The 23,418-nt window shown below is 52.9% G+C and overlaps 1 protein-coding gene across 3 annotated transcripts in view; it reads left to right on the top strand.

Annotated features, from left to right (window-relative positions):
- The first annotated feature begins 4,483 nt into the window (after positions 1 to 4,483).
- The window catches only part of SEPTIN9 (septin 9), a 222,044-nt gene continuing 203,109 nt past the window's right edge, over positions 4,484 to 23,418 (top strand). Inside the window, exon 1 of one of the 3 annotated variants that reach the window (XM_055388822.2) lies at positions 4,484 to 4,701. In XM_055388822.2, coding sequence (XP_055244797.1) covers positions 4,671 to 4,701 — 31 coding nt within the window. In that variant the 5' untranslated portion in view covers positions 4,484 to 4,670. Of the gene's footprint in view, positions 4,702 to 5,241; positions 5,432 to 23,418 lie in introns of those variants that run through there. The other 2 variants (XM_055388823.2, XM_055388826.2) reach the window with 2 other exon arrangements.

Genomic DNA, 23,418 nt, shown 5'->3' with positions numbered 1-23,418 from the left:
TTCAACAGAGAAACTCTGCAAGGAATGACGCTAAGGTCCTCAGAATGCCTTTGTCTGTCCGAAAGGGTTTATGGGGCACTTTTCCTTTTTTTCCCTGAGGTCTTCATAAAGGATCTTACAGTCCCCTCTGAACTTCTTTGTCCTGAGGCCCTTTCTCACTTTGAGAATCATTTGCTGGCTGAAAAGCCGGTTCTGGCCTTTACATTTCCTCCCAGCTTCACTGGAAAATGAAATCGTTTGCTCCTAGTTCCCCTCTCTCCTTTTCCATTTTATTATAGGCAGAAGGAGCCAGGAGCACCTTCAATGACCTGCCTGGAAAACTCATCAACTACAGCAAGAAGTCAGCTAGGTATGCTCAGTGTCTACTTTCTATGCTATGGCAGGCAACAGTTTTATTAAACCTTCTGCAACCGCATGAGAAAGGGTTCCTTTCCTCCAATAGCCAGTAGCATTTTCTTTTTTCTTTTTCTTTTTTTTGAGATGCAGTCTCGCTCTGTCGCCCAGGCTGGAGTGCAGTGGCATGATCTTGGCTCATTGCAGCCTCCATCTCGCGGGTTGAAGCAATTCTCTGCCTCAGCCTCCCAAGTAGCTGGGATTACAGGTGCCAGCCACCACATCTAGCTAATGTTTTAATTTTTATTAGAGACAGGGTTTCATCATGTTGGCCAGGCTGGTCTCGAACTCCTGAGCTCAAGCAATCCACCCGCCTCAGCCTCCCAAAGTGCTGGGATTACAGGCTTGAGCCATTGCGCCCAGCTTGTGTTTTTCTTTTTTCTTTCCTTCCTTCCTTCCTTCTTCCTTCCTTCCTTTCTTTTTTTCTCTCTCCTTCTCTTCTTCTTTCTCTTTCTTTCTCTCTTTCCTTTTTTTTTTCTTTTCTTTCTTTCTTTTTTTTTTTTTTTTTTTTTGAGACGGAGTCTCGCTCTGTCTCCCAGGCTGGAGTGCAGTGGCTCAATCTCGGCTCACTGCAGCCTCCCGGGTTCAAGCAATTCTCCTGCCTCAGCCTCCTGAGTAGCTTGGGACTACAGACACACCCCACCACGCCCGGCTAATTTCTGTATTTTTAGTAGAGATGGGGTTTCACCATGTCGGCCAGACTGGTCTTAAACTCCTGACCTCAGGTGATCCACCCGCCTCGGCCTCCCAAAGTGCTGGGATTACAGGCCTGAGCCACCGCACCCGGCCTCTTTCTTTTTTCTTTTTTCTTTTCTTTTCTTTTTTTTTTTTTTTAAGAGATGTGATCGTCGGGCACGGTGGCTCACGTCTGTAATCCCAGCACTTTGGGAGGCCGAGGCAGGTGGATCACGAGGTCAGGTGATCGAGACCATCCTGGCTAACATGGTGAAACCCCGTCTCTACTAAAAAAAAAAAAAAAATTAGCGGGGCGTGGTGGTGAGCGCCTGTAGTCCCAGCTACTCGGGAGGCTGAGGCAGGAGAATGGCATGAACCCGGGAGGCGGAGCTTGCAGTGAGCCAAGATCGTGCCACTGCACTCCTGCCTGGGCGACTGAGCAAGACTTCATCTCAAAAAAAAAAAAAAAAAAGATGTGATCTCACTATGTTGCCCAGGGTGATCTTGACCTACTGGGCTCAAGTGATCCTCCTGCCTCAACTTCCTGAGTAGCAGGGACATGCACTTTTGGGCCAGGATCGTCTTCTTAACTTTCCTGCAAGCCCTCGCCAACTTCCTCCAGGCTTCTGCCCACTGCCTGCTCCTAAAGCCAATGCCATGTGTTTCATATTTTAGTGACCAGAGCACAGTGAGGCACTTCAGACCCATTAGCTTTCTAATCACCACACCAGCTGTGTGAGTTGTGGGGGTGGGTACTGCCCTCCCCTTTCATAGGAGTGGGCACTGATAATTGGGGAAATTACACAACTGGTCATAAGCACTCAGGAGGAGGAGGAGGAGGAGGAACAGAGTGTTTGAAAGACAATTTTTAAAAATTGGATAGCACAGTAGCCTGGGGACATTTAGCGAAGGAGTAAGATGGCGGTATGTGCGTTGATAACCGTTCAAGGTGCCATCATGACGGTCCTGAGCCAGGAGGGAAAGAGTCATATGTTTGCTATGCTCTTCTCACCAAGGCAGGGGATTGTGTCATATGTTTTAGAGAGTTGTCTGTGAAAAACAATTAAAACTTGATGCCTAGGCCGGGTGTGGTGGCTCATGCCTGTAAACCCAGCACTTTGGGAGGCCAAGGCAGGCAGATCACTTGAGGTCAGGAGTTGGAGACCAGCCTGGCTAATGTGGTGAAACCCCATCTCTACTAAAAATACAAAAATTAATCGGGCCTGGTGGCAGCAGGCACCTGTAATCCCAGCTACTTGAGAGGCTGAGGCAGGAGAATCGCTTGAATGCGGGAGGCAGAGGTTGCAGTGAGCCAAGATCATGCCATTAAACTCCAACCTGGGTGACAAGAGCAAAACTCCATCTCAAAAAATAAAAATTAAATTAAAAAAATAAAAAAAAATAGGCCAGGTGCAGTGGCTCACACCTGTAATCCCAGCACTTTGGGAGGCCTAGGCAGGTGGATCACCTTGAGGTCAGGAGTTGGAGACCAGGCTGGCCAACATGGCGAAACCCCGTCTCTACTAAAAATACAAAAATTAGCCGGTTGTGGTGGCGTGTGCCTGTAATCCCAGCTACTTGGGAGGCTGAGGCAAGAGAATTGCTTGAATCCAGGAGGTGGACGTTGTAGTGAGCTGAGATCATGCCACTGCACTCTAGCCTGGGTGACAGAGGGAGACTCTGTCTCATAAATAAATAAATAAACCAGGTGCGGTGGCTCACACCTGTAATCCCAGCACTTTGGGAGGCTGAGGTGAGGGGATCACCTCAGGTTAGGAGTTTGAGACCAGCCTGGCCAACATGGTGAAACCCTGTCTCTACTAAAAAAGAAAAAAATTACAAAAAAAAAAAAAAAATTAGCCAGGTGTGGCGGGCACCTGTAATCTCAGCTACTCAAGAGGCTGAGGCTGGAGAATCGCTTGAACTTGGGAGGCAGAGGTTGCAGTGAGCTGAGATCGCACCATTGCACTCCAGCCTCGGCGACGAGGGCAAAACTCCCTCTCAAAAAATAAAAAATAAAAATAAAAAATAAACAAAAACAAAATTTGAGGCTTAAACGATTAAGCTTCGTGCATCTCTTTAATTTTTCTTTTTTTTTAAACTCTAATTTCATGACAGATTAAGCTTCATGCATCTCAAAAATGTGTAGAACCCTCATTCCCAGCCTTCCCTCCCTCTCTCTTGTCCTTCTTTCTGATTTCTTGATATCGGAAGGAAGATTCGGATATTCAGGAACCATCACACAGGAGGCACCCACGTGATGTGTCCAACATCACTCCACGCAGGTGTCCTTGGGTCCTGGGTGCCCAGGTTCCTGTGAATTGTGACCTCAGGTAGAAGCGTGAGCATCCGCAGAGGAACCCACCCACCCAAAGCCAGGGAACAGCCAGGGCTGGCATCCTCAGGGTGACTGTGCTCCAGGGCACCTCTGACTTGTGCTGAGTAAAATGGACAAAGCCAGCAATGCACCCATAACCCAGATTCTTGAGACACCGCTGGACTTTGGGAATCCCAGGCATTAGGCTCGGGGCAGTGTCATCATGGCTAGGCTCGGGGCAGTGTCATCATGGCGCTTGCTGGCCAAGTCAGGACACAGCCTAAGCCGGAATCTGCTGGTGCTGGTACAAGCGGTGAGTGGACGTGTGGGTGGGGGTTGCGGTTAGGGTGTGGACATCCCAGAATCCAGGACGCTGTTCACAATTCGTCCATACTCCCTGCTCCCCTCCCTTACAGCACTTCCCTCCCGAGGCCTCCTGAGCCTCTAACCCCCAGATAAGGAAAGGGGTGGACTCAGTTGAAGTCCAGTGTCCACTCCGGTCCAATCAGCTCTACCTGGGGTGAGGGGAAACTCCTCTGGCTGGGCTGCTCCCTCTGCAGGGCTGTGGCTGGACAGATTACTCAAGAAAGGAAGCAGGTGGGCCGGAACGAACCCACGGTGCCACATAGGCCTCCGTTCTCATGCATATAAGTTTCCCACACTCAGGCAGGAAATGAAAATGCTTCTTGGACCCCCAAGGAGAGTAAAGGAGAGGGGAAGAGGAGGAGGATTTTTCGGGGCTGTTAATGACACTTTCAGCCTCCTGTGCGTTTTTGGGAGGGCTGCAGGAGAAGGCAGTGCTGCGCCCTACCCAGAACTAGCGAGTGCTTCCCAACTGGCCTCCCGCCTTCCTCTCGTCCTCTACGGCCTCCATTGGCAGCTGTGCAAGGGCCCGGCCCTGCCTCTGTCTCTCCACACTCGCTGTGATACCTCAGGCCTCCCAGGCTCCGCCACGCCCTTCCCTCTTTCGGGAACAGCTGCCTTCCATCACCTTGGCTGCCTGGCTAATTCCTGCTCATTCCTTAAAACCCTGTTTTGATTTCGCCTCAATAAAACTCTGACACCACCCTCCAGTCATAATTAGTCACTTCCTCCTCTGTACGTTGGAAACACCGCTTTATCGTGGAGACTTTAAGGATATCCAAGTAGAGAGAATTCTTCCGTGCAAGTTTTGCATCCTCTCACCACTGCCTGCGTTACCCGAGTTGTAAAGGGCGGCTCCCTGTGTCTGCCCCGCTGCACCGATACACCGAGCTGCGCACGGTGCCCAGCGCAGGGAGAACAAATGATCATCTGTCCAACGTGCCCATTTACAGGTGAGGAAACTAAGGCTCCAACTCAATCGACGCACTCTGCCCTTTTGATTACCAGAAAAGTAGCAGGACAGGTGTCCTGTCCCGCCCTACCCCGGCCCATTAAGCCGGCACCCCGGCTCCGACCCCCGGCTGTGCCCGGCGCCGCCGCCTCGCCCGGCGGGGCCGCCCGGAGCGCCCGCACCTCCGCCCGCTTCCACCTGGCCGGGCCCGCCCCGCCCGGACTCGGGACTGGGAAGTGCGGCGACTCCCGGAACCAGCCATTGGCGCCAGCGCGGGGAGCTGGGGGTGCAGAGCTGCGGGCGCGGGGGGCCACGCAGGCGGCCCCCACCCCCGGCCTGGCCTGGTCTGGTCTGGTCTGCGCTGCCGCGCGGGGGCGCCCCCTCCCAGGCCCGGGGCCCGCCAGCCCCGCTCCGCCAGGTGCAGCGCAGCGCAGGGGTGGGCGGGGGTGGGGCTCGGAGCGCACGTTCACGGGGCGGGTCAGGGGCGGGTCAGGGGCGGGACCACAGCCGGCTGGGCCGGGGTTCTATGCGCATCTCCGGGGAGGGGCGGGGCTGGGGCGGGGCCGGGTCGGAGCCCGGTCGGTGCACTCCAGACGGCGGGCCGCCCCCTCCTCCCGCCTTCCTACTACCGGCCCAGGATTAGCGCCCTGGGAGCGCGCGCCCCGCTGCCTCGCCGCCACACTTTCCTGGGAGCGGCGGCCACGGCGGCACCATGAAGAAGTCTTACTCAGGTGGGCTTCGCGCCCGGGGTGGGGAGGGGTCGGTGTCCCGGGACGAGGGCTGCTCACCTGAGTGCCTGCGGCCGGGAGTGGCGAGGTGCCCCCGGAGCTGAGCGAGTCCCCGCGGCGGGCACACTGCAGGTCGAGTTCCTCCCAGGACAGGGCCGCTGTCGGGCCGCTTTCGACCTGAGCCGACCGTCCCCTGCGCTGTCTCCAGCCCTTGCTCGAGCGTCGGAGGGGCTGCCCTGGGGGACGCTCCCTCCTCCTCGCCCCTTGCACCCTCGCAGGAATCGCTGACTTTCCAGGTCGGCCGGGTGCTTTGGCTCCCTGTGCGTCTGTATGGGTGAATGGGGTCGGGGCTAGGTGGAGGGGTGTCCTTGGGTTCAGCCTCTAGGGCTGGTGGTCCAGGCTGCAGCATTCTTTCTTCGGATTCTCTTCGGTTTCTCCTCTACTTAGTGGGGCACGGGACGGCCTCCACATGGGACCGTCCAGCAGCGCCCAAACTTGGCGACTCGGGTTCATGTTTTGCGCTCAGGACGCCGCCCGCGGCTGACATCCTCACTCCACCCTAGCAGGGCCCGCCTTAAGCAGGCGGAGGGGGCCTGACTTGGGCCTCACCATGAGCCGGTTCAGGAGCTTTCATTTCATAAGAGGCTCCCGCTCTGGCACTCTGAAGTTCCATTTCACAGATGGGCACACCGAGGCCACAAGGGCAGGTTAAGAGAAATCCAGATCTTCATTCTTTGTCTTTTCCTTCCTTTTTTTTTTTCCTTTGTGGTTTTCTCCAAAGGATCCAGGCAGGCAGGATCCTTTGTCCTCCTCAGTCCTCAAATTATAAATAGCGTCTCCTCTTCTAAATCTAGAAGCCGTCTGTTTAATGTCCCTCCTTTAATTCATTCTGATAGAAAGGTACCTGCCAAGGATCCATGAATTAATTTTTATTGATAGGAGAACAGAATCATGGGCCTTAGTTGGAGGTGAAGGAGTCATCGGGGCCATCCCCCTGCCTTTGGGCCATTGTCGGTTTCCTCTGGCTTTCCATATTTAGGAACCAAAATGAGTGATAAAGTACCTTGTCTCAAAGAGGATTACTCAGAACTTCCCCGAAAATACCCTTCTGGGTCAGTAGCTTAGAATTTCAACTTTCACCCGGTTGTTGCGAACAAGATGGCCCTCTACGCACCCGGAGCACAGCTCTGTCAGGAGCGTGGGTGGGTTGGTGTGCTGGTGGGCGGGAGCGGGCTTCCAGGTGGCACATGCTTGGTTTTGGCACCGGGGCTTCCTCCCCAACATGCTCCAAATACTTGAGATTGTTGTGGGGATCGCGCGGTGCATGGCCCTTTCCAGGGGATCTCTAGCCCGCCCAGGGAGGGTCCTTTGCCCTTGGTTTCTTACACTTTACCTCCCACTGGTGGGTCCAGACAGTAGGGGTGACCGGGGTCCTCCCACGTCGTGGGTCCTGGGTTTTTTCTGCGGAGACCCTCCTGCACAGATGCCGGAAGGGCCCTGAGGCAGGCTTGGAGTCTCTGCACCTGCGGCTTATTGGGAGGTGGGGAGACCATCACTTGTCCTTTTCTCCTCTCCTCCACACACACCTACCCCACCCCTCACTGGGTTTCTTTTTTTTTTTTTTTTTTTTTAAAAAGGACAGAACCTTTTGCAGTAGGTGGAAGTAGAGTTTGTGGGGTGAGCAGGAACCAACTCTTGTAAAGCAGCCTCGGTGCCTCCTTGTGTTTACCTAAAGGGGCAGGCCCCTCTGAGGATGGGGGAAGGGAGGGCTCAGACCATTTCTGGTTTGCTCCCTGCTTGGCAGTGGCCCAAGATGTGCTGGGTCACTGTGTTGCAGTTGTATGGAGTGGGACTGGAGGGGGCTGATGGTGGGGGTGGCCTCTTGCCCTCATTCTGAGTGTCCTGGAGCTCTCTTGGCACCAGCCCTTTTCCAGGTACGGGCACTTGCAGGAGTCAGGCTGACCCCTCAATAGCCATCGACACCGTGAAATTAAGGAAAGCAGAAAAAGATGTTAAAAATCCCCCTAGGCTCTGACAATCCAAGGACAACAGGAAGGTTTTTATTTTTTCATCTAGACTGAGCGGGATTATTGCTTCTAGACCTGTATATGGGCTTCAGAATAAACGGAATGACCATAATGTTGTTCCCGGTAGACCTGGTTTGAACATTCGTGAGCCTCTGAAAAGGAGAAAGATTTTAGAAGGATGTGTTGGGGCAATCTCAAGTACCGTGGGTCTATAGACAGTCATCGAAGACACTTTATGTGCTGGGCACACATGGCCAAGTCTGAGTGGGTACAGAAATGGCAATGAGATGTAGTCCTTGCTTGCAGAGAACTTACATTCTCACCGGGAGTCAGGATGAGGGCGAGACACCAGCTCATTAACACCCTTCCCTCCTGAGCAGTTCAGCCTCCAAATACTACAGGAATGCCCCGGAGGTTTTAGGGGGAGGTGAGATTGAGCTGGGCCTTGAGGAAGGAGAAGTCTTGAGTAGTGGAGAATAAAAAAGGACTTGGCCAGGTGCGCTTGAAGTCCCAGCTACTCAGGAGGCTGAGACACGAGGATCGCTTGAGCCCAGGAGGCTACCCAGGAGGCTGAGACACGAGGATCGCTTGAGCCCAGGAGGCTACTCAGGAGGCTGAGACAGGAGGATCGCTTGAGGCCAGGAGTTCAAGGCTGCAGCCCTGTGACAGCGCCTGGAAATAGACACTGCACTCCAGCCTGGGTGGCGTCATGAGACCCCATCTGTAAGAAGGTCTTTTCCAATGCGGAAGGCAGCAAGGGCCCACACAGGGCAGCTGCAGGATCCAGGGGGACACTGGGGACAGGTTCTCTCTGGCAGCTCCACTGCTGCTCCAGGCTTTCCCGATTGCCTCACCTGGCCTTCCAATGGGGTGGAGGTAGTGGTAGTCTACAGGCAGTGTGGTCCAGTGGTTACACTTGGGGGCTCAGAGCCGCCAGCCCCTTGGGATTAAATCTCACCAGGCTGCGCCTCTCCCTGTGGCACAAGGTTCTCACCTCATGCATCTCATTTGCCTCATTTGTTTTTTTGTGTGTGTGGTGTTTTTTTATTTTATTTATTTATTTATTTTTGAGATGGAGTCTCACTCTGTCTCCCAGGCTGGAGTGCAATGGCATGATCTCGGCTTACTGCAACCTCCGCCTCCCAGGTTCAAGTGATTCTCCTGCCTCAGCCTCCTGAGTGCCTGGGATTATAGGAACGTGCCACCGCGCCCAGCTAATTTTTATATTTTTACTAGAGATGGGGTTTCACCATGTTGGTCAGGCTGATCTCGAACTCCTGACCTCGTGATCTGCCTGCCTTGGCCTCCCAAAGTGCTGTGATTACAGGCATGAGCCACCACGCCCAGCCTGCCTCATTTGTTAAATGGGACAGTGCTATGTTGTTGTAAAGGTTAAACGAGTTCATATTTGAAAAAGCTGAGAAATGCCTGCTCTGTAACCTGTTAGCTGCTGTCATCATCATGATTGTCATTGACAGGAGGATGGAGAAGGCTGGGGTTACGCCATTGCTAGGACGTTCCAGAAGCCTCCATGATCTTCCCTTACTGTGGTCAGAGCATGGTGCAGGGTCTCTCCCCCAGCCCCTCAGCACTGGAGCCAGCTGCACTGTACCCGCCCTGGTTCTCTTGGTTCTGAGTTTTGGGACTCCCTTTGCATACTAGGTCACATGGAACTTGCTGTTATTCCCAGGCTCCCCTGGAAACTCTCTGTGGGTGGCAGCGGCAGGAGGACTTACCCGAGGCCGATGAGCCACAGAAGCGGGACTGAGGTTACGTCGCACCTCCACTGGCACCTGGGAATTACTGTGGAGATTCTTTTTTTATTTTTTATTTTTTTGAGATGGAGTCTCGCTCTGTTGCCCAGGCTGGAGTGCAGTGGCACGATCTTGGTTCACTGCAACCTCTGCCTCCCGGTTTCAGGCAATTCTCATGCCTCAGCCTCCTGAGTAGCTGGGATTACAGGCGTGTGCCACCGTGCCCAGCTAATTTTTGTATTTTTTAGTAGAGACGGGGTTTTACCATACTGGCCAGGCTGGTCTCGAACTCCGGACCTCAGGTGATCCACCCGCCTCAGCCTCCCAAAGTGCTGGGATTAGAGGCGTAAGCCACCATGCCCAGCCACTCTGGAGTTTCTCTGTGGCTTTCAGGAGATTCCTGAAGGGGCACCAGCCACGATTAAAAAGCTCTATGCTGTCGTGACTTCTGAGTCCTGGGCAGGGAGGGAGGCTGCACCCGCACAGGAAGCAGCTTCTGCCGTGATTCAGTGTGCTGGCTCGCCATGGTGGACAGGGCTGCACCCCCACCCAGCGCCCCGGGAGCTGACTTACGGGAAGGGCAAGGAATTGCACCCTCAGAGAACACTTCCCCAGTCAGCTAACCCGGTGACAGGCGAGCGTGGGAAGGGCACAAGCACAGGGTTTCTTCCTCTTCTCCCCCAACCCCGTCTCCGCGCCTGTTCTCGCTGCCTCTTGCCTCCTCACGTCCAAGCTTGTCTGCTCTGGCACATTCAGGGGACCTGGGCTGGAGAGAAAAAGCCACCTCGTACGGTTAGTCTGTGGCTCTGTCCGACTTGTGTCCCCCGCTGAGGCCCCTCAGTTGTGAGACAGCTGGCTGAGCCTAAGTCCTGGGGCCAGCCCTCTCCCTAGTCTGTTGCAAAGGTAGAAAGGCATGCCCAGGCAGGGGCCACCTGCCCTGCCCGCTCACGCCAGACCGCAGGCACTTGCCCGTCAGATCTCCCCGGCCTGCCCAGAGGAGTTCTGATAGCCGAGGGCAATGCACCTGGCAGCGGAGCATTGCGTTTGTGACAGTCCACCTTCTTCCTGGAACCACCCCCCACAAGTGTGACCAGCTCAAGCCAGGACAGGTACAGGGGGACCCAGGATTGCCACTTAGGGGCAGTGGTCTGGAATCCAGGTCCAGGTGACATGGGAGCCAACCCTCTGCTTGGAGATCCCAGGTGGGTGTTTGCAGAGGACATCTCACTTGAGGACCCATGGAAGGGGACACTTCCCACCCCCTACCCAGTCCTTGGGCTGCCCTCCTCTGACACTCTCCTGCCCATCCCAGGCAGCCGTGACAGCCCCATGTGACTGGGACCTAGAGGTGGCCCCCGTTTCCGCCCCAGTGTTTGTCCACAGGCAGTGTTGCGTGGGCTCTGAAGTTTGCCTAAGATGGACCTGATAAGGGGAGTTCAGTACACATCAGTGCAGGCCCGGCCAGGGGGTGATGATGGCAGTTCCTGGGCAGATCCAGCTGGCTTTAGGGTAGGAGGGGCTCCAGAGAGAGGCTCCAGGTCCCTAGGATTGTGAACCTTTGGGGTGAGGCGGGAAGTGACGCGCTGGGTTCCTGCGCCTCTGTTTGTTGGAGCTATTACCTTGGAAACATCCCAGCTCTAGGCGGTTGCCAGGGATTTATGGGGATCAGTGGGTGCCAATCCCTGGGTGAAGCCCTCGGGGCTTGTACACAGCACACAGCGCTGTGGCCCCATGGCTCACTTTGCTGTGTGAAGTGGCTCAGTCTCTGGGAGAGTCTGTAGCCAGGCAGGCCTGACAACTGCCAGGTCATGGTGGTCTGGAATCGCTGACCAAAGGGAGTCAGTCCTGGTGGGTGGAGGGACTTGGCGGGCAGCCATCGTGAGGCCAGGCATGGGGATCGTGTGTCACCCAGGCCTGTGGGTGCCGAGCTTCTGTGGGAGCAGTGAAGTGCCCCCGTGGCCGATGGGCTGGTCACCCCTGCCCCTTTCCTGATGTGACAGTTGTGCCTGGGCCCCGGGAAATTTGCCAGGAGGCCTGGCATTGGCCTGCTCTACTGGAGTGGCCCTGCTGAGCTGTGAGCTGCCCGTCTCCCTGAGGTTCCTAGCCCATTTCAACTCTCCATGTGGATTTGGTCATTCATTCCAGAAGCATCTGCCGGGCGCTGCTGAGTGTCAGGCTCTGTTTGCCTCCTCTCCTGTACCCTGGAGGCTCTGTGCACCAGCTCTGCAGGGTGGCCTGGCCTTGGGTCTCCAGGGTAGAGCATGGCACTCTCTGCTCCCAGCCCAGTTTCTCTCTGCTTTATCTCCCTGACCCCACCCTGGGCACGGGTCCATTTGCAGCCCCTGTGAAGGGAGACATTGAGCTGTTGCTGGCAGAGGAGGGGCGGCTCCTGGGCACTGCTTGCCAATGGCCTCTCGGCAGCTCTGTGACAGCTGAGCTTTGTTCCCAGCCTAATCTGACCTGGTTCTCCAAAGTGTGACTGTTGGCAGCCTGAAAACCTCCAGGACAGGAAACAGGAGTGGCACAGGGAATGTAAGATGATCCCAGCTTCAAGTCACTGGGCGGCCCTTAGACCCAGGCTGCCTGCTGTCTCTGGCAGGAACCCAAGTCGCTGGTCATCCTCAGAGCGGTGTTGGCCCGGGGCCTTCAGTGGCCTTTGTGTCTGGGTGAGAGGAACCCTGGATGGCCACTCTGCCCTGAGTGTGTGGGTCCCCAGAAGTGCTGGGTTAGGGGGCACGGAGGGCCAGAAAGTCCCCTTTGGAGCGTTGGACTCTCTCGCTGACTCCTACCCCACCCCGGCCTGGGGTTTCAGAGAAGGGGTCCAGGCAGAAGTGTCATCTTTTCTCAATGGGGATGTGGCTTCAGTCTCTGTCCAGGTGGGTGCATTGCTCTCTTTCCGGCTCCTCCCAGGCTGCTTAAATGACCTGTGACGAGGCCTGCGCCATGGCCGGGGCCCTCTGCTTTTCCCAGCGCTGCACCTGGGAACCAGGGGTTGGGCCCCGGAAGCCGAGGATGTCCCTGAATGCCATGCCTGGGCACCTGTCCTGGCCAGGCCAGGCGTGTTGGGGCAGCGGCTGAGATGGGAGCAGCAGCATTGCCTGCCAGGTTTGAAATGGGCCCCGGGTGAGTGTGGTTACCAGGAAGGGCTGGGCAGAGCAGGCGGGTGGGCCGCCCCGGGGCCTTGTGCCGCAGATCAACCTGATCCGCACCCTGGGGCCGGGGCTGCCTTTCACAGCCTTCCCATGAACTATGGCTCCTGTTTCCATCCCAAATCAGATCCCAGCAGAGGAATAATGTCCATGTAACCCAAGCCACTTGGAAGTGGGTTACATCCATCCCCTGTCATCTTCCAGCTTGTTAAGGACTTGACTAACTCAACCCAGAGGGATTTGGAGGGTTGTCTGCAAAACCCACTAACAACAGGGAACTTTAGCTCTGTAGCCACAGGGTCTACAGAGGTGTCGGGCTGTCGGGTTATTGCTGGGAGGTGAGCCGGTGGCGTAGACACCATGGAGGCACCGGTAGTGGAAGAGCTGCAAGTGCACACAGAGGCCGGCACCGAGGGGCGGGGAGGAGGAGGTGGTGGATTTCTTGCCAGTGTTGGCATCATGTTGCCTCCAGCATCAGAGACCCAAGGTGTGGCTGACCTTGGCTGGGGCGATGAGTCATTGGATAGCAGAGCCTTCCTGGTAGCTGGGGGTTAACGCTTTAACTGCCAGGCCTTTGTATTATGCTGCTTCTTTTTTTTGTTTGGTTTGGTTTGGTTTGGTTTGGTTTTTGAGACGGAGTCTCACTCTGTCACCCAGGCTGGAGTGCGGTGGCTCAATCTTGGCTCACTGCAACCTCTGCCTCCTGGGTTCAAGCAATTCTCCTGCCTCAGCCTCCTGAATAGCTGGGATTACAGGCACGCGCCACCATGCCTGGCTAATTTTTGTATTTTTAGTAGAGATGGGGTTTCGCCATGTTGGCCGGGTTGGTTTCAAACTCCTGACCTCAGGTGATCCACCTGCCCCGGCCTCCCAAAGTGCTGGGATTACAGGCATGAGCCACCGCGCCCAGCTTGCATTTATGCTTTTTTTTTTTTTTTTTTTTGAGATGGAGTTTCGCTCTTGTTGCCCAGGCTGGAGTGCAAAGGCGCGACACTGCAACCTCCACCTCCCGGGTTCAAGCGATTCTCTTGCCTCAGCCTCCCAAGTAGCTGGGATTACAGGCCTGCGTCACCATGCCCGGCTAATTTTGTATTTTTAGTACAGACGGGGTGTCCCCATGTTGGTCAGGCTGGTCTCGAACTCCCGACCTCAGGTGATCCGCCTGCCTTGGCCTCCCAAAGTGCTGGGATTACAGGCGTGAGCCACCGCACCCGGCCTATGCTTTTTATTATTATTATTTAATTTTTTAAGGAAAGCAATCTAAACTATACACTGTATCTTTTCTTTCTCTTTTGCTTTTTGTTGTCAGTTTTCTGTATTACTTATTGCCAAACAACATAAACAGGAAATTGAAAGGAAAACTTCAACAATCATTGGCTGTAGCATTTCTTCCGTGTTCCATTCAGTGCTTGTCTCCTCAGGAACATGACATAGGGTTTGATTTAATTATGAAAGGCGTATATTTTCAGAGTTTTATACTCCCCATAGAATGAATGTTGAATTCTGTTCTTTTCACTTGAAATTAGATCTCAGGCATGGATTTCATGATTATCACTATCATGGCTCTTCAGAGTGGACATTGCATCTTGTAGGGAACCACCCTCTCCCCAGCTGCTGGTGTGGACGCTCCTCCTTGATGGTGTGGGTCTGGGCCCCTGAAGGGTGGTGTCCTGAGTAAAGATGTTACAGTAGCCATGCTTATAGCTTTGGGCCCGGGGCTAGGTGGAGACTGGCTTCAACCCTAGAGCTTTCTGTCTTAAAATAAATTCTTTTTTTTTTTTTTTTTTGAGACGGAGTCTCGCTCTGTTGCCCAGGCTGGAGTGCAGTGGCGCGATCTCCGCTCACTGCAAGCTCCGCCTCCTGGGTTCACACCATTCTCCTGCCTCAGCATCCCGCATAGCTGGGACTACAGGCACCCGCCCCCACGCCCGGCTAATTTTTTGTATTTTTTTAGTAGAGTCGGGGTTTCACCATGTTAGCCAGGATGGTCTCAATCTTCTGACCTCGTGATCCGCTCGCCTCAGCCTCCCAAAGTGCTGGGATAAAATAAATTCTTAGGGCCGGGAGCGGTGGCTCACATCTGTAATCCCAGCACTTTGAGAGGCCGAGGCGGGCAGATCACAAGGTCAGAAGATCGAGACCATGGTGAAACCCCGTCTCTACTAAAAATACAAAAAATTAGCTGGGTGCAGTGGCGGGCGCCTGTAGTCCCAGCTACTCGGGAGGCTGAGGTGGGAGAATGGCATGAACCCGGAAGGCGGAGCTTGCAGTGAGCCGAGATTGCGCCAGTGCACTCCAGCCTGGGCGACAGAGCGAGACCCTGTCTCAAAAATAAATAAATAAATAAATAAATAAATTCTTATACCCACTTGCATTATTTATTATTATTATTATTAAACAGGGTCTTGCTGTGTTGCCCAGGTTGGAGTGCAGTGGCGTGATCATGACCTCCCAGTCTCGACCTCCCAGTTTCAATTGGTCCTCCCTTCTCAGCCTCCCGAGTCGCTGGGACTACAGGTGTGCGCTGCATGCCTGGCTAATTTTTTTTTTTTTTTTTTGAGACAGAGTCTTACTCTGTTGCCCAGGCTGGAGTGCCGTGGTGCAATCTCGGCTCACTGCAACCCCCGCCTCCTGGATTCAAGCAATTCTCCTGCCTCAGCCTCCTGAATAGCTGCGATTACAGGCATGTGCCGCCACACCCGGCTAATTTTTGTATTTTTAGTAGGGACGGGGTTTCACCATGTTGGTCAGGCTGGTCTCAAACTCCTGACCTCGTGATCCACCTGCCTTGGCCTCCCAAAGTGCTGGGATTACAGGTGGGAGCCACCGCACCTGGCATGCCTGGCTAATTTTTAAAAAATTTTTGTAGCAGCCGGGCACGGTGGCTCATGCCTGTAATCCTAGCACTTTGGGAGGCCAAGGAGGTCGGGAGTTCGAGACCAGCCTGACCAACATGGAGAAACCCTGTCTCTACTAAAACTACAAAATTAGCCGGGCATGGTGGCACATGCCTGTAATCCCAGCTACTCAGGAGGCTGAGGCAGGAGAATTGCTTGAATCTAGGAGGTGGGGGTTGCAGTGAGCTGAGATTGTGCCACGGCACTCCAGCCTGGGCAACGAGAGTGAAACTCCGTCTCAAAAAATTTTTGTTTTTGTTTTTGTAGCGACAGGGTCTTGTTTTGTTGTTGCCTAGGCTGGTACTGAATTTCCAGCCTCAAGCGATCCTCCTGTCTTAGCCTCCCAAAGCGCTGGGAGTACAGGCGTGAGTCACTGTGCCTGGCCTCCACTTGCTTTGGCTGCCTTTCTCTTTCTTAGGTAACCATACATTTCTCCAGGTAATTAAGAAAAGATTGCGCATGATGAGTCCCTTTTCTGGTATTTCTGGGATTGCCCCCAAAACCAGACAAGTGTTCTTACCTTGACATTTTATTAAGACTTTAATGAACAGAATGCCGTTTGCCCTCAGTCTGCTGGTCCCCCTGCGAAGGCCCAGGGCTTCCTTGTTTGAAAAGTCATCCCCTTGTCGAGGTCTTTGATTCCTTTTCACCACGGCAGTCATGCCGGGGGCTCCACAGAGCCACCCCTTCCCCATCTCTTCCTCGGCCCCTCAAGACGCATCTGTACCCCCGGAGATGTCTCTTTGTTTTCTTGGGCCACCTCTCCTGGCCGTCACTCACCCTGCTGGCTCATTACTTGTGCAGCAGTTTCTTCTGGAACCCTCAGGCTCCTGCCACCTACCCTCTGCAGTCCCCGTTTTGTTCCTCTTGCCTCAGTCTTCCTCCCCATCACCCCTCTACCTGTTGGTCCCCATCTCTCTCTATGGCACATCCCTGTGTTATACTCTGATGGCTGGATAAAGATTGAGTGAAACGCATCTACCCCTTTGGTGACTGGGGTGCCCATTAATCAGAAGGGATCCAAGGCTGGCATGGCCTTTTCCCGCATCCTGGGGTATCGTCCTGTGGCTCTTCCTTGTTGGAGTCTGCATTTTTTTTTTTTTTTAATTTTTTGAGATGGAGTCTCGCTCTGTCGCCCAGGCTGGAGTGCAGTGGTGCAACCCCAGCTCACTGCGACCTCCGCCTCCCGGGTTCAACCAATTCTCCTGCTTCAGCCTCCCAAGTAGCTGGGACTACAGGCGCCCGCCACCACGCCTGGCCAATTTTGGTATTTTTAGTAGAGACAGGGTTTCCCTACGTTGGCCGGGCTGGTCTCGAACTCTTGACCTCAGGTGATAGGCTCGCGTCGGCCTCCCAAAGTGCTGAGATTACGGGCATGAGCCACCAGGCCCGGCTGTTGAGATTACCTTCATAAGCCACCAGGCCGGGCTGTAGTTGGCAGTTTTTGACCACTGGTCTCTCTCCACGTGATCTGTGATCTTCCCCGTGGCCCCCTGGCCCTGCCCTGTTCATCTGCTCACCTTTCTCATGCATGTGGTTTGTTCATAGGGTATGTAATGGGGTCTAACCAGGAAATGGAAACCGCTTGAGCATTTATTTATTATTTATTTATTTTTCCCAAGACAAGGTCTCACTCTGCACGCAAGCTGAAGTGCAGTGGTGTGATCGCGGCTCACGGCAGCCTTGAACTCCTGAGCTCAAGCGATCCTCCCTTCTCAGCCTCCCAAGTAGCTCGGACTATAGGTGCACACTATATGCCTGCCTAATTTTTTTTTTTTATTTTTGTAGAGACAGGGTCTTGCTTTGTTGCCCAGGCTGGTCCTGAACTCCCAACCTCAAGCGATCCTCCTGCCTCAGCCTCCCAAAGTACTGGAGCTACAGGCATGTGCCATCACGCCTTGCTAATTTTTGTATTTTTTTGTGTGTGTAAAGACAAGGTCTTACTATGTTGCCCAGGTTGGTCTTGTACTTCTGGGTTTATGTGATCCTCCTGCCTGGGCCTCCCAAAGTGCTGGGATTACAGGCGGGAGCCACAGTGCCTGGTCCACTTGAGCATTTAGAACAGAAGGACTTAAAGGCGGGGAACTAGTTACATGGATGATGGGAGAGGCGAAGGCCAGACAGGGAACAGAGAGGCAATCAGCAGGAAATCAAAGTGGTGTGGGCTTATACAGCCCTCTAAAGGTATGGATGCAATGATTCATTTAGAATGAGAAAATAAATAACAACAAATTATAAATTATAAGCAGCTGGTAAATATCACAAACATCACTACATGCAGAAGAGTACCAGTCAACTGTCAGTCATATCTCCAAAGTTCTATTTCTCCCACATTTTTGGCATTACTTCTTCAATATGATGACTTTGTAATATCGTTTTCTATTTCGAGAATAGAAAACTGATCAGGCTGGACACAGTGGCTCGTGCCTGTAATCCCAGCACTTTGGGAGGCCAAGGCAGGTGGATCACTTGAGACCAGGAGTTCAAGACTGTTCCGGGCAGCATGGCGAAACCCCGTCTCTACTAAAAATACAAAAACTAGCAGGGCATGGTGGCATACACCTGTAGTCCCAGTTACTCAGGAGGCTGAGGTGGGAGGATTGCTTGAGCCCAGGAGGTCGAGGCTGCAGTGAGCCGTGATCATGCCACTGCACTCCAGCTTGGGTGAGAGAGTGAGACCATGTCTCAAAAAAAAAAAAAAAAAAAACACATAGGCTGGGCGTGGTGGCTGACGCCTGTAATTCCAGCACTGTGGGAGGTTGAGATGGGCGGATCACTTGAGGTCAGGAGTTTGAGACCAGCCTGGTCAACATGGTGAAACCCCATCTCTACCAAAAATATAAAAAATTAGCCAGGTGTGATGACACACACCTGTAATCCCAGCTACTTGGGAGGCTGAGGCAGGAGAATGGCTTGAACCCAGGAGGCAGAGGTTGCAGTGGGCCAAGATCGTGCCATTGCACTCCAGCCTGGGCAACAGAGTGAGACTCCATCTCAAAAATAAATAAATAAATAAAGCGAATGAATCTCCTTAGTTGATCAAATTTTGTTTTTATTTTTGGTAGTTGGGATGTATACAAAAGGGCGGTCAGCATGGAGTTGGTGGTGCTGCTACAATTGTTTTGTTCAAGATACACAGGAATTCTGGTAAATCCTGTTTTTTTCTTTTTTTAAATGTGATTCCCATCAAGAAAGAAGTAGGAAAGTGGGGGAGATTTCTAACTGCATATGAGGCATTTGTGCATGTATTTCTGACCAGAGAGACTTTTCTGTTTTGACTCCACATTGAAGGAACTGAATCCTTTGCTTACAACTTCACCTCTGGTGATGGGAGTAATTTTCCACAGATTTGCTTCTGGACCCGTGCATTTCAAATCTTGCTTCTCTCCACTGCGCACATTTTTCCGGCGCCAGGCACCGCAGGATATGTTCGTGTCTTGTGATTTTTGATTCTGCGCGGTAGGTGGAATTGGAACGGTGAGTGGAGCGAGTATTCCTGGAATCCGTTTCCGCACCGGGATAGCGAGCAGTAACTGAACTATACATGGAAATAAATGGGAACTACATAAATATAACCCGACCAAAGCCAAACTAAATATCTTTCCAGTTCAACTTCTCCTTAGCAGGAGCCCCCACGTGGCAGCAAGCCTCCGTTTCCACCTCACACAAGAGAAAATGTGACGGGCAGGAACTCAAGACTGGAAATGAACGGGGATGTTAATTGATTGTAGGGAAAATATTTTCCATTTTGTAAATTTTACAAAAAATGTTTGACCCTGTGGACGTGTGGTTAGGGCCCTTCTCAGTGCCTTGAGAGGGAACCATGCAGGTAGAGGGAGGGTTCTTAGCATTGTGGGGGTGACCTGGAGATTGGCAGCAGGGTGCCACCACCACCCCTAGGTTGGGATGAGAGGGAGGAAGTCCTGTGACCAGAGTCCAGGGGCCAGAGTCACCTGCTGGGAGCCCAAACAAAGGTGGGACTCTGGCAGGAGCTGGAACTACACAAAGGACCAACTCTCCCGCTGGAGAAGCCGTCTGAGGCAGAGGAGGTGGAGAGCTCCCACGCCCTCCCTTGCTCCCACCTCCCAGGTTCCTCCCAAGCCTCTCGTTGGTTGAACCCAGCCCAAAGCCAGCAGGCCTGGGGACCTGGACACCTGAGCCAGCAGAGGTCGGCGTTTCTCCCACACAAAGGAGGGCACAAGAAGTGGGAGGCACGGAGGGGGATCAGGCCAGGACCCACACAGGATGTGCAAACAGGAGATCCCCTCTCTTCCCACCCCAAATGGCATCTGCAGCTGGCCTCACTTCCCTGCTGTTAGACAGGAAGAGGAACCTCGTTCCCGGCACCAGCTGCCCCCACCACCCCCACCCCACGGAGGCCCCTTTCCTCTCTGGCCTTTGCTTGCAATCATTGGCAACGCTGATGGACCATATCTTCTGGGGAGTTTGGTCATGAACATGGTTTCCCATTTGTTGTGGACCAAACTGTGCCCTTCCCCTTGAATTCCTGCGTTGAAGCCCTAACTCCCAATGCAGCTGTAATTGAAGATAGGGCTTTTAGGGAGGTAATTAAGGTTAAATGAAGTCATAGGGCATGACCCTAATCTAATAGGATTGTTGTCCTTATAAGAAGAGGGAGAGACACCAGAGATCTCTCTTCCCCCCTCACTTGTAAACAGAGGAAAAATGACTGGAGGACACAGCAGGGAGGTGGCTACAAGCCAGGAAGAGAGGCCTCGCCGGGAACTAACCCTGACGGCACCTTGATCTGGGACTTTGGGCCTCTCAAACTGAGAAATACATGTCTGTTGTTTAAGTCACTCCCTCCACAGTAATCTGGATGGCAGCCTGAGCTTACCAAGGCACCGTCTGCATCAGCCAGGGCTTTCCAGGGAGACAGCCAATAGGAGATGGATGGATGGATGGATGGCTAGATAGACAGACAAGCGGACAGAGAGAGACAGAGACAGACAGACACAGACAGACAGGCAGACAAATGGCTAGATAGACAAGCAGACAGAGAGATAGAGACAGACAGACACAAACAGGCAAACAGACAGGCAGACAAATGGATAGATAGATGATAGATAGCCAGGCAGGCAGATAGACACAGACAGGCAGACAGACAGACAGACAGATGATAGGCTGGGTTCAGTGACTCTTACCTGTAATACCAGCACATTGGTAGGCTGAGGCCGGTGGATCACTTGAGGCCAGGAGTTTGAGACCAGCCTGGCTAACATGGTGAAACCCCATCTCTACTAAAAATACAAAAATTAGCTGGGCGTGGTGGTGCATGTCTGTAATCCCAGCTACTCGGGAGGCTGAGGCACGAGAATCACTTGAACCTGGGAGGTGGAGGTTGCAGTGAGCTGAGATCACGCCACTGCACTCCAGCCTAGGCGACAAAGTGAGACTCCATCTCAAAAAGAAAAAAAGATAGATAGATGAATGGATAGATAGCTAGATAGATGACAGATGGATGATAGGTAGATAGATAATTGATAAATAGATATAAATGACAGATGGACAGGCAGACATAGATACATTGATTAGATAGATGATAGATGGATAGATAGAAGATAGATGGTGGATGGGTGGGTAGATAGGCAGATAGACAGAAAGATAGATGATAGATAGATAGGAAAGAATTTATTAGGGGAATTGGCTCATACCATTGTGGAGGCCAAAGTGTACCACAGAAGGCCGTCCGCAAGCTGGAGGCCCAGGAAAGCCAGTATCGTGGCTCAATCCAAGTCTGCAGGCCTCAGGACTGGGAAGCTGTTGGTGTAACTCTTAGTTTAAGGCCAAAGGTTTGAGAGCCTGGGGGACTGCTGGAGAACTGGGAGTTCTAAGTCCAAGGGCAGGAGAGGAAGGCATCCCACCTCCAGGAGAAAGAGGGAATTCACCTTTTCTCTGCCTTTTTGTTGTCTGGCAATGGAATGGTGTCATCCATATTGAGGGAGGATCTTTACCACTCAGCCCACCAACTCACATGCCCATCTCCTCCGGAAACACCCTCACAGACACACCCAGAAGCAGTGCATTACCAGCCATCCCTTAATCCAGCCAAACTGACACCTGCCGTCAGCCACCACACAGGCTCAGAAGAATCGTGGTTGCATGGTGATGGTCTCCATCCCGTCTAAAGAAGTTGAAGATGAACTGTTGGCACAAGCCATCGTTCTTTCAGGCTCCTTCCAGTCGTTCATTCTTTTAAAAATGTATTCATTGAGCACCTGCTGCATGCCAGGTGCTGTGACAAGCACTGGGGCACAGCAGTGAGCAAACAAGGACTCTTGTTTCTTGGAGTTTACATGCAGTAGAAGGAAACAGAATCAATGAATTCATCAGTTCTAGAAACTATCAAAATAGGACTAAGAGCTATGGTGAGAATTAAGATAAGGTGATTGCATAGAAAGTGACCGATGGCTGCTTTGGAATGAGTGGTGAGGGGTCACAGAGATGATGACAGCTGAGTTGAGATTGGGAAGACAGGAAGGAGCCAGCAGTGCAAGGACTAGGCTGGGAGCAAGCTTGGTGCATTCCAGGAACAGCAAGGAGGCCAGAGGGGCTGCAGTGGAGCAGCAGAGGAGGAGGAGGGAGACGCAGGTCAAAGAGGAGCCTGGGGCCAGATGGAGGACCCTCCCTCCAAAGCTCAGTCATTTCCTCCTTAAAGGAGAATGTGTTACCTCCAAAAGTCACATATGCCAGCACAGTGTCTGGCTCATCATATGCCTTCAGTAGGCAGTGAGCATGGCTGTTCTTGTTATTACTACATCACAATTACTAGGAATAATGGAGTCTCCAGGCTTTGCATTTACAGCAATGTGAGGGAGTCAGCAAGCTTCCCCTGGGAACCCATCTCCCCTCACTAAGTTCATAAGAGCCTGATAACCAGGTCAATGTAGTGAGAGCTACAGCTGCCCCGTGTACTGGACTCTTTAGCCTCGGGCCAGGACACTTTCATCTCAGCAGAAACCTCTAAGGGGACTGGGGAGTGTGCTGTGGATGTTTCTGGGTTACTAGACCTCCTGGGGAGCCTTCCCCACCACAGCTGCTGCAGGGAGCTCAGCTGCAGTGATGAACTGCGGCTCAGCCTTGTTTATGGGAAAACCCTACATGGGAGATGGGACGGTTTCCTGTTGGTTCTCTCGGCCTCAGGTTGCTTTCACAAGTGCAGGGATTCTCACCTGGGTGTGTGAATGGGGCTCAGGATGCCCCAAGGGTATGTGGAGATGGGGGTCAGCTGTCTTCTCTGATGCTTCTGAACCTCCTCCCCCTGCCTTTCTGCATCTCATTGCTTCCTGGCCTCTCTCACTTTGGGTGCTTTGGAACGACATGCAATCCAATACACAGGCTGACTTTATTATTTTATTTTGTTTTATTTTATTTTATTTTGGAAACAAAGTCTCTGTCATTCAGCCTGGAGTGCAGTGGTGCAATTGCAACTCACTGCAGCCTTGAACTTCTGGGCTCAAGTGATCCTCTGGCCTCAGCCTCTCAAAGTGCTGGGATTACAGGCATGAGCTGCTGTGCCTGGCCTAGGCTGGCTTTAAAAGCTCCTCACTGTCTCTGCATCCTGATGATACCTACCTCCTGGAGCAGGCTCCCAGCCCTTGGCTTCTGACACTTTGTAGCTATTATTGGCCAGTTGTGGCAAGTGAAGCTGAGGCTCAGGAGACGGGCAGTCCTGTCCAAGGCCACACGGCTCAGTGCTAACACTCAGACCTCAGTGTTTTTATCTCCCTCCTGGTCGCTTCCACCCTTAGTGCATCTCTGGAGGCCCAAGGGAGCTAAAGGCCAGGCTTTGGTCAGCTAAGAATTTAAAAAAGCTGTCTCTGTGCTCCTCTGTCAATCCATCACTCCCTTATCTCCCCCGACAATGAATTCAGTTTGAATTTCAGATAAACAAGGATTAATTTTTAGTATAAGCATATCCCACAACACACTTGGGATATACTTATGCCTAAAAATGATTCATTGTTTGCTGGCCTTAGTAGCTCATGCCTACAATCCCAGTGCTTTGGGAGGCTACAGTTGGAGAATTGCTTGAGTCCAGGAGTTCAAGGTTACAGTGAGCCATGATCATGCCACTGAGATCAAGCTGGAGCTTGGGTGAAGCAGCAAGATCCTTATCTCTTCAAAAAATTGTTGATTGTT

This window comes from Gorilla gorilla, chromosome 4 (genome assembly GCF_029281585.2).
Source record: "Gorilla gorilla gorilla isolate KB3781 chromosome 4, NHGRI_mGorGor1-v2.1_pri, whole genome shotgun sequence".
In the NCBI taxonomy this organism is placed as follows: domain Eukaryota; kingdom Metazoa; phylum Chordata; class Mammalia; order Primates; family Hominidae; genus Gorilla; species Gorilla gorilla.
This window is presented reverse-complemented; position numbering and strand designations above follow the sequence as displayed.